Here is a 16959-nt window from a genome sequence, read left to right as displayed (position 1 = left end):
AACCTGTGCCAGGGCATTCCCCAAAACTGGGACAATTGCACAACCTTTTACAGGGCAGCTTTCAGCAGCTCTGTCTGAGCCCTGGTGTGCTGGAAGGAGCATGGGGCACCACAGAGTGCAGCTGAAATTTGGGCCCTGCTAGAGCTTCAGGTGAGCATTTCCCAGCTGGTACCCAGTGGAGCAGCTCTGGCTGGATTCCCTGCAGGGGAAGAACCCCTGGGTGCCAAGTGTGTTTTGCTAAAATAGCACTGCTTTGGCTGTTAAAATCCCTCTGGTGTGGTGCACCAAAGCTGCAAATGTGCAATGATGGATGGGGTGAGAGGAGGAAGTGCTGTCCTAAGCAGCCTGAATAGGGCTAAAAATGGACTCAATGCAGAGGTCAGGCTCTGCAGCAGAAAGGGGAGCTGAAATGCTGAGCCCTGGTCTGGTGCCTCAGCTGCACAGAGCAGGTGTATTTGCCCCTTGAAAGAGGATTTCAGGTGCAAGGAGGAAACAGCAGAGGGAAGGAGCTGCACACGACCCAGGTTCTAGAAAAAGACTAAAAAGGCAGTTGCTTGTTGTCCAGGGTCCCATTCAGCTGCTCTGAGGTGGCTTAACCTGACCAGCCTGTGGCAAAGCTGTAGCCTGAAATTGTTGAGCCTTGCCCCTTGCAAGTGAGGGTATACTTCATCAGCCACCGAGGGAAGCAGACCTGGCAGTGGCAGGGACAGCAAATCAGTAATTCCCTTAATTCTGTTTCTATTCCTTTCCCCCAGAAGCAAACACTTGAAGGTGATGAAGGACCTCAAGCTGAAGTTTTATTGGTCCTTGTCCTTGCACACCTTGCTAAGGAGGGACTTTTCCCATCTTGGCAGCAGCTGATGACTGTGGAGCTCTCACCTCTAGCTCTGCTCCCACCTGTAGCCTGCAGAGCCCTCAGCTGCAGCTCCCACAGCAGAGCCAGCGCTGTTCCTGCCTGTGCAGACCCACTGCAGGACACTGGGGACTTGGGGCAGCTGCTGGGCTGCTTCTGGGCCACCAGCTCCACCTGTTTCTGCAAAGAGCCCACATGCCACAGAGTGAGCTGGTCCTTCATGGTTTGTGGCAGGAGTGGGTCCAGAACTGACAGCTGCCAGCTTTTAGCAGCCTGGAGAATCCTTGATGATCACGGAGGGCGCCAGCAGCCTGTATGCAAATAGTAACTCTTCTGTTTCTTGTTCCTTCACCCCCGTGGTGACTTTTATTACTTAATTATTGCACACCACATGCTTCAAAACAGCCTAATCTATGGTTGTGTTTTCTAATGATGCTGGATGTGCAATCCAGCAATATCCATCCCAAGGGGACATTCATATCAGAGGAGACATCCTTCTGCAGGCCTCCTGTTTCATAGATCACATGCTGCAGGGCTTTTCAAGCCTTTGCTTGCAAATCAGCTCTGCTGCTCCAGACCATTATCTGGAGACACCCAGTGCCAAAGGCAACGCTGACATTTACCCTTTGTCCCCTCTTCTTTCCCCTCCTTCCCATCCAGTTTGGCATTTCATGCTGATCAGAGCCGGGCAAAATATTTAAAAGGTTAAAAGATGTGGCAAACCAGTGGTAAAGTGTGTTATTATCTGTTTGGGTCTCCAACTTTGTAGTGTGGTGTAAATGTTGGTATTCCTGACACAAGCACATGGTGAGCATTGCTTGTTTGCTGCTGTCCCTTTGCTCTCCAAGGCAGGAGCTTTCCTGGTGCGCAGGGAGGGACACAGGAAAGCACTAAGCCTTTGTGTGTAGCCTTTGATTATTGATTTTTGGGGCTTTTTTTTTTTTTTTTTGAAGTTGAATGTGTTTTCCCATCTCTATGGAGGTGACTTTTACCATCTCCAGTGGACCAGGCAGTTGGTGACTGATAGTCCACAGCTGGCTTGTAAGTAAATGCTTGAAAGGACACATTTGGGTTGATGCTCTTCAGAGATCCTTCCCTGCCGTGTGATTAATCACATTTAAGTCCTGATCCAGCAAAGTATAGAATCATGCCTGGAATGATGCACGCATGAACTGCCTCTCTCCAATCGGTGGGAAGGACTCGTGTGCTCGGTTATACATAAGCCCTGGTGAGCTGTAGGGTGTGAGGCCTCACCTGGCTTTTCCTCCTTTGAGAGAAGCTCTGGGAGAGTGGGGAAGAGCAAGGGACAGCAGGGAACACCTCTCTGAGGTGACTGGAGAGATCTCAGCGAGGTGGATTTTCCTTTGTAGGTCAAAGGCTGATCTCAGCAGAGGGACGGGGAATTTGGCCCCGGTATTGCTGCTGCTTGGCAATGTGACAGCCCTGACTTGCAGCTGGCCTTTGGGAAAATGTCCTTTTGCCTCAGTGTTACTTAAGGACAGGGATCAATGGCTTGTGTGTTCCTTTTCCTTTTGTCACCCTGCCCAGATGTCGCTCCTGAACAGGGAGGATTTTGCTGTCTGCAGATGCTGCAGGGAGAGCAGGGGAAGCATCCTCTGGAAATGCTTATTGCACATTAAAACCCATCTCATTCACAGTTACTCAGATCTCCTTGTTTTGGCACAAGCACCCTGCCACAGAAAGGAAAGGCAAAGAAGTTCTGATAGGATGTAACAAATTATTTATAATTGTAGGGGAAAGAATACTCATCTGCTTCCTTTTATAGTCAAATAGTTGGAACTACTTCTAATGCTGACATTTCCTAAATATTTTAAAATTTATCTGTGCACATTTTCAAAACTATTATCTCTGAAACAGTTCCTGTCTCTTTAATAGAATCTCTCTAATTTACTTTCAAGAGTCAGGGTACAGACCTATTTTCAACTGAAATGACAAGCACCTGCTAACTTGGTTATACAATGTGGAATTCTAGTCTGCCAGGCATCCCCTGGAAAAGAAGCTGCAGCCTCCTAATAGGCTATTTTAGTGTAAAAACAGTGTTTAAAAGTATAATAAAGTATTAACAATATTAAAATAAAACAGTGTAGGCCTTAAATGAGCTACAAACTAGTTAAATCTATTCCATTCAATATGAGCCCTTCAGTGCTTTGCAGCTGATACCTCAGAGCTGGGATTTATCTAAAATGAAGGCACCAGGGACATGCAAGAGAAATGGTAATTATAATTTGCAAACATTAGGCTGACACTTTTTTGTGTACGTGTGTATAAATCCTGACAGCTGTGATTTGTGCCGATGCCAAATAGTGCTCCAACATGCAGGGAAGGGCTCACTTTATGGCAGGCTGTCCTCAGAGTAGCAGCTCATTAAAACTTTGGAGAAGGAGAAGTTGCCGAAAACAGGAAGGCGTCAGAACCATCTGAGAGATTTTTGGTACACGCTTGTTGAAAGGCGTTTGAGAAGAGAGCCTTGGGTCTGACAAACTGGAATTTTAGTACGCCTTCCCGTCCACAGTGGGGCAAAATAATTGGTCATCAGTGACTACTAATTTGGTTTAGTAGCCAGAGGCATTTTTTTTCTTCCCAGAAAATCAATGACAGTGCCGAGGTCTGTTCAACGTGATTCAGCTCAAGACGGGTCCTCATTTAGCTCTTGATGCTTCTTCCACTGGAGACAGCTATTTTGTTAAAATGAAATTAAAATCTATCTATAATACTCAGCTCAGGGAGCCGCGCCCGTCAATGCCATGCTGCTCTTGAGGTTTCAAGGCTGTCAGTCTCCCCTCAAACTTATTTTCAAAGGTTTCTATATCAGCTGCTGCAAAAAGGTGCTTGGCTAAAGTGGATGCAAAGGACTTTGCTCAGGAAGGAGGTTTGCACCAGCTTGAAAGGTGCAATCAATTTGATTGCTAAGTTCTGTTGCAAAAGGGTAAAAACTTGACTTGTGAGTGCTTCTTTCCACTCGCTTTTTGAATTGTATAATTCAAAAGCACGTAAATATTTCAGTGCAGAGCTCAGCCTGTGGGGTTTGTGTGTGGCTCTGCAGCCAGGGCAGTGCTTTTCCTGCTGCTGGAGCAGGGAGGATGGGTGCAGGCAGCAGCTCTTGGGGTTCTGCCCAGAGCACTGCTCCAATCCCACTGGCACTTCCAGGCAGCAGGATCTGGCCCTGCATGGCTGCTTATGCAGCCGCAGAATGGAATTTGTCCATGCCTGTGACATTAAAATTGTCTTGCTGCACTGCTGCCTATGCTGAAATTTAACCCTTCCTTGAAAGGTTAATGAGGTTACAGGGGGATTTAGTTCTTGTTGCTGTCCTTCCACCTAAGATGTGCTCTTGCTGTACAGTCAGGATCTGTCCTTGGAGCCTTCAGTCCCCAGGGAGATAGCTACAGGGGCACCACTTTTATATTCTTTCCTTGTGTCTTCATGCTGGGAAGGATTTGTCCTGTGATAGAAGAAGTGTCCATATAGAATCTCCAGCAGAACCAGCTCCCACCAGCTCAGGTTGGTTTCTTATAGAACCATTAGGGTTGGAAAAGACCTTCAAGGTCGAGTCCAACCTGTTTCCTACTGGGGAACAGTTTGGTCTCCAGCACCTCTGGGCTGTGGGGCTCCTTGGGGCAGCTACCACCAGTATTAACTTCAGCAAATAAAGCTCAAGCTGGGGTCTGTGATTCTGTTTGGGGCTGTGGGGTACCCCCAGTGTAGGCAGCAGTGAGGTATCAGCGCTCAGGTCTCTCTGCCCTAAAAAGGGGCTGAGAGCAGAGGGAAATTCAGGTTATGGCTCCCTTGCAGTGCTCTATTGCCTCCTGCCCCCCTGGTTACGGATGGGCTGCAGGTAGCAATCTATCTCCCATTAATTTGTCTCTGTGTAGCCCAGCAGGAGCTGGGGTATGATTACAGCTCTGGCTCCTGTGCGAGAGCCGGCACAGCCCCGGCATCCCCCTGCAAACTGCGGGCTCTGCCTCGCCTTAATTGTTCCCCTTTGGCCCCTGGACCTGTCTCTTCTAACAAGGGCTGCGAGGAGGGCCGAGGTAATTGAACACTTAACCACACTCCCCAGCACTGCCTCCTGCAGCTAATTAGCAAAGAGGGCCGCTGGGCTCTTCATTATTTCTTTTAATTGTTTGTGGGTTTTGCATAACAGTGAATGGCAGAAGAGGGATGTGCAGTTAGTGGTGAATCCTTGACTTTGAAATTTGTATAAAAGGTCACTTACAATTTGTTAAGGCTTTCATAAGGGTGAATTCAATTAGCAGCTAGAAGTCCCTGCACGCACGTGTGTGGGTGTGTTTGTGAGGAGAGGGAGACATGGCAAAATGAGCTGGGTGTGAGTCCAAAGGCTCCTCGTTTTCCTAAACAGCTTGTGGAATATACAGTAAAGTTATAGCCCCCTTGCAGCTTTATGCTTCTCTAAATAGGTCCTGGCAATAAACCCACGGAGAGGCCCAAAAGATAATTTTTAAATGATCTCCACTTGTCCTCACTTTCCATTAACTATTGAACAAAATAACAAGAGGAAAAAATGGTAGAAAACACTCAGGGACCAATTTTTTTGGCAGTTTTTGGGCTGGCAAAACTCTCAGTTGCAATAGTGGGTCTTCCACCCGTGTGGCAGCTGCGGGATCTGAGCCTCCAAAGCACTGATTACTCTGAATTTCTGAAGCTTCTTTACAATCCTTGCAATTTGGGTGAGGAAATAACAATATAAATTATTTCACTGCGGGCAGCCAATGAGGCAGGGGCTTCTTCTAAGTGTCAGAGGATCTGTTATTTTGCTCAGAGGGCTCATATGTATAGAACAGTAAAAAGAATAAAATCCATTGTAAACATGCACTTTAAAAGATTTATCAGATGCTCATAGCTGTACTTAGGAGTACACATGGCTACAAGAGCACCAATTTTCTTTACTATTCCCTCCCAGGCCCAGTGAGGTGTTTGTTTGTACTGGTCCTGAAAGCACATATGGAAACGTGTGTCTAGCAGTAAAGACAGCAAGCAGCTCTTACCTATTAAATAACTCTACAAGCTGGAATTTGTGTGCTAGCGTTGATTTTAGGGTTGACATAATTGAAGATTATTTAGGTTTGTCTTTAACACATTTGGCTACTGTTATCTGCTGTTATCCTCTGAGAAACTCAGGTGGGATGTGAGCAGCTCTGTTCTGCCTGGAGGTCCAGATCTATGGCTGAGAGTGAACAGTGCTCAGTCTGCAGCCATCAACAAATGCAAAACATCCCAACAACAGAAGAACCAAGAAAAAACCACTCCAGTGCTGAGCAAAAGAAATCAAACCACGAGGTCTTCCCCTTGACCTCCATCCCATGCTTGAATCTCTCTGGATGGGTGGGAACATGACTTTGTTTGAAAGGAAAATATGTTGATGAGGGCTGAAAAGCTTTGTTTTCACAGAAAGGATTCTGTGATTATTCCCCCTGACCCAGGTTTTCATTGAACAAGCTGAAAAAGCAAAAGTTGGCAAAGAAAAAGGTCCACTTGTGGTCTGAAGTAGCTCTAGATGGTAAAACTTTGGAAGAAATTCTTCATCTGGCTGTAATCAATGGAGATAAACCACAGACAACAGCCAGTCTGTGTGAGAGTAAATTACTTTCCTATTCAGTGTAAACCAATTGGTAATAAGGGATCTAAATCTGTCCTTCAGATCTTTTTTTCCCATCTCTATGGCTGATGCGCAGGACCTGAGCCTTATGTCAAACCATGACTTGGCTGTTTGTTTTCTCTTAAACCATCAGCCTGAAGCAGTCAGAAACTCTAACAGCAAGCAAGTCAGCACTCTGGAGGGGAATCAGTACGTTCAAGGTGCACTCAGGATTTTTTGAAGGGTGGAACAGGTCCTTCCACCCAGCAGATGCTGCAGGCAGATGGGGCTGGGAGCTCTGCAACCACACCCCCAGCCTGGAACGTGTCCAGGAGAAGAAAACTACTCTTGAAATAGAAATTCTTATCTTAGCAGTGTGAGAATGGTGGCAGAGGCACCAAGTGCCTTTCACTGTGGGATTGGATAGGATATGTAATTATCTGAGCTGCTGGGAGTCCCGTGGTTTTTAACTTGGTTGCGTTTCTCTGTTGCCATGAGCCTGACAGTGATTCCACTCACTGTGTTATATTTTCACAATTGGTTTTGTCAGACCTCAGTTGTTTTTTTTTTTTCTTTCCTGTAAAACTTTTTTTTGCCCTCATCTTTAGAATTTTGGTGGCTTTACACTCTCTTTGGCTCAGATGCACACTTGTCATAATATTCAATTGTATTGCCTGTCCAGCTTTTCCTGGTGGGTTCTTTCCAGTAACACATTATTTCCTTGGCACCTTTGCAGCTGGTCTACATCTAGATTAGCTTTCTTTCCACAGCCATATATTAGCAACCTGAAATGTTCTTTAAGGACCTCAAAAATAAATCTATCAGTGGAAATTCCTCAGCACCTCCTGAGCAGCTTTCTAAACTTTGTTCTGGCTGTGTGCAAACAGCACAGACACTTTGGGTGGAAAGGCCACATGCTAAGCAGAGCATGAGCACAGAAATCTCCCTTCTCAGGGAAGGTGAAAGATTGGGATGGTTGCAAATGATGCCAATTAAAGAGGAGGTACTGGGTAACTGATGCCCTTGGCCAAGTGTAAGTTTGAAGAAGAGAGATTGCAGTGACCAAACGCTTTGGAGAGGTGAGTTTGCTGCAGGGACATGATGAAAACAGCTGCCAAAAGATTAAGAGCAGTTTTAGAGAATGGGAGGTGGAATGGAGGCAGGAGATGAAGACAGAAGGAAATTGGGCTGTAAAATTCAGGGAAGGGACAGTTGAAGCGAAGGCAGACAGTGGGGGTGCCTGGCAGGAGCCCTGGGGATGACAGAGTGCCAGGGAAATCCTGCCAGCACACCCAAGGTCAGCCCAACCTCCAGGCCAACTGCCAAGTGCCCGTGGGAGGCAGGGTTGTGGCCATGCAGGGTTTGGAGCAGGTACAGGTGCAGGATGGCAGAGGATGGCACGTCTGTGCAGTCCTTGTGCCCAGGAATAGGTTCTGGGGCGTAGCAGGCAGATTTAGGATGCTCACCAAGAGGTGACTGGAAGCTTTGTTCTGCTGGCAGGGCTGGGCAGTGTGTCCATGCTGATGGTGCACTCTGCCCTGCTCGCTCCTGGGGACAGAACTGGTGCTGGAGGCACCAACTGTGTGCTGGAGTGTTCTGGCTTCAAACTCCTTGTGTGACCTTGCACAGATCAATAGCATCTAAAATCTAGCTGTAGACAGCATCCACGTCTTTGTGTTTACTTTTCATTCCAAAAAGGATCCTTTAATGTTGGCTGATTTCAGTGCACAGTGAAGCTCAGCCAGAAAAGGTAGTCAGGAGGACAAATATACATCTGGACACCTATTGAGGTTTCCAAATGCACTTTGAATAGCAGGCTGGAGTGACAGCAGTGAAGATCCTGGTGGTCTCCACAGACTCTCTTTGCCTTTTGGTCTTCAGTGTCGCCCTGATTCTTAAGTTTTTCTAAAGCCTTCTGAGTTTACATTCTGTTGGAAAACTTTCCCACACAATTTCTATAAATAACACATTATTTTACATTCCTTCATAAAGGCAGAAAAACTTGATGTACTAGTAGTTTATCCAATGTCTTTGGAGAGGTGGCCCATTCACTCTCCAATCCACTGTCACCTTTAAAAAAGTATAAAAATTAGAGTAAAAAAATAAACTTCCTCTTTTGCCTTGCAAAATAGCAAGTGGCTCGCATTGTGCTTTCTCGTTTCCTACAGTGACACTTCAGTATCATCAACCCCAGCCCCTCAGTGCCCTCCAGCCTCCTCCTTGTAAAACAAGGTCATTATTGCAGAGTATGGGAGCTGGACACACCTGTGGGATTATTTTGAATGAAAATACCTGGGAGCACAGCAACCCTCAGCAGCTCTATGATGTGTACAGAGCATGTGGATGTGGTTTAGCTCCTGGAGGAGACTGTCAAAATGGGAATTTTCCTTGGAAGATGAGCCTGTGGACCCGTGTGTGGTGGGCAGGAGGGCAGGGAGAGGTGAAGCTGAGCCTGTGTGCTGTGAGCCCCGTGCCTGCACTCGGTGTCCCCTCCTGCAAAGGGTGGTCACACAAGGCAGCTCTTGTAGAGCTCAGAAGCTGGAGCATGGACTGGGGGAGCCTGGCTGGAGGGTGGCCCAGGGGGGAGGCTGGGATCCCACCCCATCCTCGTTACTGCTGACCTTGGCACGAGCACTGCCTGCTGATGGATCGGCTCCGGAGCTGGACAAGCCCCTGGGGAACCACTGCATTATCTGTTATGTTCCACCAGTGCCTCCCCTGACCCCTCCCAGCTCCAAATGCCACAGGCATCAGGGAAGGAATAAATCTCTGTCTGCTGCTGAGAGAGAGAAGGGAGCGAGAGCAGGAAAAAGGAGAGATGAAAAATGTCCTTTTTATGGCTCTCACAACAAAGCTGGCCACGTGATTCGTAGCAAACATTACTCTGGGAAAAGGGAGGGAGAGAATGGGGAGGGAATCAGCAAAAAGCAGCGCTGCTTCTCTCCCCTGTAAGGTGCCCAGGGGGAATATAGAGGGGTATGGGTGACCTTTGAAGGTAAATATCCCAGGAAAAGCAAGGAAAGAGGCCTCAAAGCTGCAGTGTCTGAGGCTGCCTGGTGGAACACTACACAGGCCATGAGCAGAATGCAGAGGCACAAGTGACCTGAGTTAGAGCAGCAGCAGGGCCAGGCTGTGATTAACAAGGCACTAATGGCAAGCACAGGTTTGGTGCTTGTTTCTATTTGGGGTGACCCAGTAGAGCTCCAACCTGAGAGCTCTTGACCCTGTCCAGGAGACAGAAGCCTTTAGCAGCACAGCCCAGGGTCTGAGGAGGGGCTGGAGATGAGGTACAGGGCTCAAGAAGCCCCTTGCCCATTGCCCACTGACCCCAGTTTGGGTTCCCAGGGAAGCAGCCCAGCCCCGAAGCTGTGGGCTGGCACCAGCTGCAATTCCCACTGTGCAGAGAGCTGCAACAGAGCTGTGGGTGCAGACTGGGCAGGGTCTGCACCGGGTTCTGGGCTGTCCCAGAGCACCACCACATCAGGCAGGGTGTCTCCAGCTGCTTCCAGTGCCATGGAAATGCACCTTTGCTCTCTGGCCTCCTCAGCACACTGCCACTGCTGGGGGATGACAGGCAGGTGCTGTTCTTGCTGAAAAATTCACTGCATCAAGATGTTGATCAGATCTGTTGTTTCTTAAAGACACGAAGGGCTTGGAGTTGGGAAAAAAAGACCTTTTGTCACCGTTTTCTTCTGCTCCTAGACAAGCATATGCCTTACCTGGGAGCACCTTCCCAGGCAGCACTGAGATCACAGCCAAGCACAGCTTAGAGTCCAAAGCCAACTGAAATCCATTGACAGCCAGGTCATTTTTAGGAAAATGCTCTTGCTGTGACCAGGGATCACCTTGTCCTGGGAATGCTCACCAAAGCTTGTGACTTTTAACTTGCCAGTCATGGAAAAGTGTGTTAAACTCCCACTTTTACCAAAATGGCTGTAACAACTCTTTGATAATCCCAGTAATTTGGTTTTATCTATAATGTGCTTTTAAAGTAAAGGGATAAATACAATCAGTCTGCATAAAAGGTAGCTATTAAGGAGCAGGCAAGTTGTAGAATAATAACTTTCAATTAAAAGCCCTTTCTTGCTACTTCTGCTGTTGTGGGGTCTGCAGATTTTCCTTAAAACTTTTGAAGCATATCTGGGCTTCTTACAGGCAGGCATTTAACCTCCGTTTATGAAGAAATAAAGCAAAATTGATGTTGATTTTGACCTGCATTGGGGGATACTTTTGCAACATAAAAGCCCTTGTGCCTGCAATTTGCAGAGCAGCACTGTCACATGGATGAGGGCTGATACTGATAAAGATAAAGCTTTATAGCTAGGGCATTTGCAGCTAACAGCAAGCTAATGCTACATTTTCATTTTGATGCAATTAATGTTAATGTCTGCTACGAAAATTGTCATTAAATACCATTTTAAAATCCATTCAATTTGCATATGCAAAGCCCATTTACTATCATGTAAAATACACGGTGCTGTTCATCATGTCTTTTCGCTAGAATTTGTAGCTGTTATTTTTCTGGTAGTGATTATTATCTAGCTCTTAAAATAAAACCTAATGTCTGGTCCAGACCTGCATAGAGCAAGAAACCCCCCTGGGCTCCAGCAGTAGCAGGACTTTGAGAGGCTTTGAGCCCTGGTTTGTGCTGGAGTTGCACTGGCAGGGAAAAGCTTCTTTGCCTCTATCGTGCTCTACTCCCAATTTCTGCCCAATGCAGAGCAATGAACTCAGTAGGAGAGAGCAGGATAAAGAACTTGAACTGATCTTTAACTCCACCAGAGTATTTCTACCAGTGCAGACAGGTAGAAATGCTGTTGCTCTGATTTTCTGACCCTGGGATGCCAGTTTTCTGGCTGACAGCTCTTCATATTCTTTTAAATTAAAGGGTTGGCATGGAAGATATTTTTAAGAGGTTTCAAGCCCATAATACTATAGGTGAAATGAGGCTGTGTTGTGGCACATGTGTTAGATTCAGGTAGTTGATTATCTGACAGGAATGTCATCAGACATGGATGTGATGCTGTGACTCACATACCCAGGTTCAGGACGCTTCTGTTTTGGGGACTGTGGTAGCTGAGACTGGGGAGGGATGTAGGTGTGAGGGTAGGAAGGGATAATTTCATCCTGGGGGGGGCCCAAACCTTCCCCCTTACCGTGGTGGCTTGCCAAAAGTCATGCCTGGAGGTACCTTGCCCCCATATCTGAGAATGCCCTTGTCCTTGCAGCGGATGTCCCTGTACTTGTAGTAGAGAGCAAAGTCCCGGGCTGTGGTGCAGCCCTCGTCCACAGCTGCACGGCCCATGGCCACGAAGTCTCGGGGCATGACCCTTTTGTGGGGCTTGGCCTTCACTGAATCCCAGTGGCCTATGGCTGGAGGTGGAAGGAAATAGAGAAATAGAGAGAAAGAGGAGGCATCTTGGTTAGCTCCTGTTTGGGAAAGCAGATTGATGTGTGTGTGTGTGTTGCCGCAAGCCCCCAGCTGGGTAATAATTAGCACTGACTCCATGATTCCAGAAAGCTGATCAATCAATTTATTATATCATATTCTACTATTCTCTTTTAGAAACTCTCATCACTCTTACAGACAGTCCAATACAGACAGACCAGATTGGTCAGTCAACCCAAACACCATCCAGTGTCCAATTAAGAAATCACACTTTGGTAAAGAAATCTCCGTAACACATTCCACATGTGCACAATAAGTGCAGCAAGTGGAGATAAGATTTTTTTCTCATTCTTTTCTCTGATCTTCTCACAGCCTTCCCCAGGAAAATACCTGGGAAAGTCTGTGCCTGCTGCCACATGTGCATTGTGCATGGGGGCCTTGTGGGGCTAAGATTCCTTTTGTGAGCTTTGTACACTGTCCCACTGCATCCCATATCCCATCTGAATTAGATGTCTTCTCACCCTCCTCCCAGGCTTGCTCAGGATGTCTGATTTTACAAGGAAACTGTCCCTGAGAGCACAAAGCAGGAGCCCTGACAAAGTTGTGACAGTGCCCAGGCGCATCACCTTTTGCAGGTGCACCCTTCCTGCTTGGGCTCTGTGTGAGCCTCTGAAAGTTTCCAGTGTGACAGAGAAACTTCACTGGTCACCAAGCAATTGGGGTGATAGTAATGAAAGTGGGTAAATGTTGGAGTTCTGCACCTCCAGCTTGATGACAAATATTGAAGAGCCATGGGAAGGAGAGGAGACTTCCTACTAGCTTTAGGACTTTGTTGCAGGTCTGTGTTTTCGGGGCAGTGTCCTACCTTCAGGGACTCCTCCATCTCTCTGGTGCACGTATATCCCATAGGTAAAATCAGGGCCTGGCAGGGAGTAGCAGTTTCTCATGGGCTTTCCAAGTTCTGGCTGCAGAAAAAGAAATAGAGAAGCATATATAGCATTAATAGAGAAGCAGAAAGACCTTTTCTGATAAGATAAAGTGCCTGAAAACAGAAGTTTGTAATAGAACACAGCCACAAGTACCAGGAGTGTCCATTTGGCAAGGGCTTTAATCCCACTGCACAGTGAGTGTCAGAGTGCAAAAAGGAGTTGAAGCCTAAAGAATGGTGAATTTCACACAAGTTTGATTTTGAGTTATAAAGAGACCTAGCCTTGCTGGAAAAAGAGATCCTGACTCAATAGATATGGACTTGAAATCTTCTTGTTTGGTTAATCTCCCCTTTGGTGGGGATGCCCAGCTGTGGTGTCTGCTGGGGAATCAGCAGCTAGTCTTAGCTTTACTTTGAGTTATTTCATTTCCAAGTTGTGCATCCTCCCAAAAAACTGACATAAACTTCCCCAGGCACAATCACATGGCTGGGAATAATCAAAACACAAGGCATGCTGCAGGAGGGGGAGAAGGGGGATGGAGAAGGGAGAGCAGAGCCTGGGGTTTATAGCACAGAAAAGAACTTCAGCTCAATAACATAATTTCTATTTCACTTTCAAATGAACTCTTCCCCTGCTCGTGTGTGTCCCAGCCGGGTGGTGTCTGTGGGATTAACTGATCTCCCCTCTCCCTTTTGTTTCCACACTCCCACCTCCATGGTGGAGTCACTGCAGAATGTGTGTCCTGAAACCTCATTGCTGCTTGAAAGGGAGGGAAGGGACAGGGCAAAGCCGGAGAGAGTCCCCAGGAGCCCTGAGGGCAGGATGGGGGTGCTTTGGAACGGGTTATTTTCCATGGGAAGGGTGTTAAGAGAGCTGGGGTGTTGTTGGTGTTGGCAGGACTTGCTGGGAAAATGAAAGTGCTGAAATACCACTCTGGTGCTTCTCGGGGTGAACCACTGGACACTGCCATTGAGGTGGCCATTATCACACTGCAGAGTGAACACTCTGGGTCAGGAGCTGCTCCATCAATACAGCCCTTTTCACACATCTAAAAGAAGCAGCACATGAGCCACCTCCAGCTTGCCACCATGGCAGGCTCAGGCTGTGCAGGTTGATAAGGGACCCAGCTCACTGGAGCTGCTTGTGTACGAGCATCCTCCACACCAAAATTTTCCCTTTGCTCCCAGTCAGCACTGTGCAAACCCTGGCCAGGGCTTCAGAGCAGCCATGGTTCTCCTGTACACTGCCAGCATGGTGGCTGCTTTCCAATGTGCTCTTCTGCATCTCCCTCAGCTCAGGCAAAACTCTCACTGAGCCAGTTTTACCCAAAAAGTGAGGGTTAATAACCCCTGTCCAGAACAGGCACCTTTCCAGAGGGCTCTGTATTGAGGTCTCTAAAATGTGCTTGTAATTCCTCCAACTTTCACACTTGTGACCCTCTAGAGGAGGTGTGGCATTTCCACAGCTCTCAGGAGCACAAATTCCCCAGAAAATGAGTTTTAGGGACCTGCCCTGTGTGCAGCTACAGCTCCTTTGTTGCAAAGAGCCCTTTCCAAAAGCCATGGACTCAGTGATGTGATGCAAGCGAGCACAGGCAGGGACTGTCCCCTGTCCAGCCGAGGGGACAGGGGACTGAGTGGGGTTTTAGGGCCACCAGGGCTGCGGTGCCACCCAGCAGTGACAAACCAGGTGTGCTGGGAGCTCGTGCAAAGCGCTGCCAACCCTGATAAAGGAACTTTCATTGCTGATCTGTTCCTCCTGTGTTTACAGCTATTTTTAGGTTAGTTGCCCCTGGCGTGCAAGGGAAATGGTGTAATGTTCCTCAGATGCACAAGAAAAGACGTTTTCCTGGGATCACATTCTGATAACGGATCAGGGAAGTAAGGTCAGAAATCTGCTGTGGTGGCAAAGGTGTGACAGGTGGGAGAAAAATCACTGAGAAACTGCAGGGCAGGAGAGAGGTTTGTAACCTGTGGCAAAGCTGCTTCCAGACCTCGAGTGCAGATCTCTGTAGAACGGAAGAAATTTCGGGATTTAAAGAGTCCCTTCTGCAGAGCACCTGAAGTTAACACAGTTGGGTGTTTACTCCATCACAAAATGAGTGCATGCTGTTTCCTTTTATGATCAGGTGGCATTTTACAGTCACTTTGCACTGAATAAATAAAGCTGAAGGTGCTGGATAATTAATTAAAAAAAAAAATCTGGTCCAATATGTTGAACATGGAGAGAATCTGTGCCTGAAGAAAAATCAACGAACTCAGAGGACTCTGGTTGCCTGCCAACATCTTTTACCTACAAAAGCAAAGAAGGGGAAGGATGTAGCAGGAATGAACACTGTAATCCACAATTACAGCCTTTCTCATTCATAAATTACAAAATGCTGTTTCCAGCTCATGGGCTGGTTTCATTTGTTTGTCCTGGGGCATTATAGGTGTGCTCTGTCATAAAGCAGTGGGGAAATTGAGCCAAAGTTGATGCAGAAGGTTTTTTTTTTGCCTTTCTCCCCCAGTTCCAGCACTGTTCCCTGTGTTCAGGTTTAGCCTGTCACAAAGCTGCTTGGCTGGAATACAGATCTGTCTGACAGCTGTGCCCATCAGCAGACAACTTCATTAAACCTCATTAAGATGTCATTTCTCTGCCTTATTTCCCACCTCTTGGCTCTAATTAAAACCGTCTCTCTCTGCATCCCAGGCGGTCCTAATTTTCTCTGGGTACCTTCTGCAAGTTTTCTCCCTTTACGACCTCGGTGAGGAAAATCCAGCATCCTAAATGCTGTTTATCCAGCCACTTTGGAAAAGACAGCTCTAGACCTTATCCTGAAGCATTCCCAGAGCACCCAGCAGAGATCAACACCTCTGAGGCTTTGTTTGCTCTCTCAAACTGTCTTTAAAGGCTTGGCTGATGCATCCTTTCCCCTTGGACATGATAATTTCTCTGGTGGAACCAGGTGTGTCTTGGCTGGGTTTGGAGGGTCCCACTGGTCATGGTGCAGTGCTGGGGGTGTTTGATTAGTGGGGATACCTTGGCTGGCTGAAAAGTGACTGCTGTTGAGTTATCCTGAGCCTTTGCCAAGTAGTTTCTGATCTCTGCAGCCCTGGATTTCTATTTGAGCCTTGGAAAATGTTTGCTGCAAAGGAAGAGGAAGGCTCTGAAAGGGGTCCGTTTCTAGAGGTGGAGGCATTACAAAGGTTTAAGCAAGTGCAAAATCTTTAAGGATTCCAGGTTTTGTAGCAAGACTTATTTGTGTTCTGTCCCCCGGTGTTCATGGCCCAGCAACACACATTGCATCAATTTTCTAAAGATGACTGAGAGAGGTGGGAGACGTGTCCACACAGAGAGGTACAAAAAGAGACTGAGATGTGGATTTTTAATCCCTGCCTCTACAGCCTTTTCCTGGAAGGGGATCCACGAATCCTCTGTGCTCCGACTCAGCTGGGGCTGCCCCATCCCCTCCTCTCTGGCTCTGCCTTGTGGACACCTGCAAACTCTGTGCTGCTGCATTTTCAGCCTGCCAGGCCCTGCCTCCTTCCTACCTTCTGTTCCCCTTTTCATTACACCCCCTTGTACAGTAAAGCCTCCCGTCACGCTGCCATTACTATTATTATTGCAGATTTACTGCACTTGCAGAGTGAAGTGATTGCAGTGACAAGGCCCAGCATTTTTCCCTCCTTCCCCCCGCGACAGCTTGAAATCAAGCCCTTCATTTGCATTTACATGATCTTGCTGTGCAGCTTATGAGATCGGGAGATTTATTTGCTACTTAGCTTGATGTTTGATTACACTCTAAGAAGGCAGTGAGCTACAAAGTGCAGAGATACATCAGAACTGAGCTACTGAAAGCCTCTGGGGGACAGTAACTCAACATCAGGTTTAGGTAGATGAGAAAGGGAATGTTCAGTGTTTTGAGAGAGGCAAATTTGATGAGATTTTTTTTTTTTTTTAAAGGTGGAAGGAAAAACTTACCTTTTTTTTTTTTTTTTTTTTTTTGGGGTGAGAAAGTAAAACAAGAATGTTGTTATAAAAACACACCTGAAAAATCTAGGTTTGTTAGTGCAGAAGAAATCCTAGCAGGGGCTGGTGGCTGCTGGGCTGCCTGGCACCAACTGCTTGTAACTTCTACTCCCAAGCAGATTATTAATAATAAGTTGGCAGTTGTCTTCAAAGCTTTTCA

General features: G+C 47.1%; 1 protein-coding gene across 1 annotated transcript in view; it reads right to left on the bottom strand.

Moving 5' to 3' along the window:
• Positions 1 to 16959, bottom strand: part of CFAP77 (cilia and flagella associated protein 77) — a 57092-nt gene that overhangs the window by 11602 nt on the left and 28531 nt on the right. Inside the window, exons 2-3 of the mRNA XM_030286552.4 lie at positions 12725 to 12824; positions 11627 to 11843 (exon numbers count right to left, since the gene is read on the bottom strand). Coding sequence (XP_030142412.1) covers positions 11627 to 11843; positions 12725 to 12824 — 317 coding nt within the window. The remainder of the gene's footprint in view (positions 1 to 11626; positions 11844 to 12724; positions 12825 to 16959) is intronic.

This window comes from Taeniopygia guttata, chromosome 17 (assembly GCF_048771995.1).
Source record: "Taeniopygia guttata chromosome 17, bTaeGut7.mat, whole genome shotgun sequence".
Taxonomy (NCBI): Eukaryota; Metazoa; Chordata; class Aves; order Passeriformes; family Estrildidae; genus Taeniopygia; species Taeniopygia guttata.
This window is presented reverse-complemented; position numbering and strand designations above follow the sequence as displayed.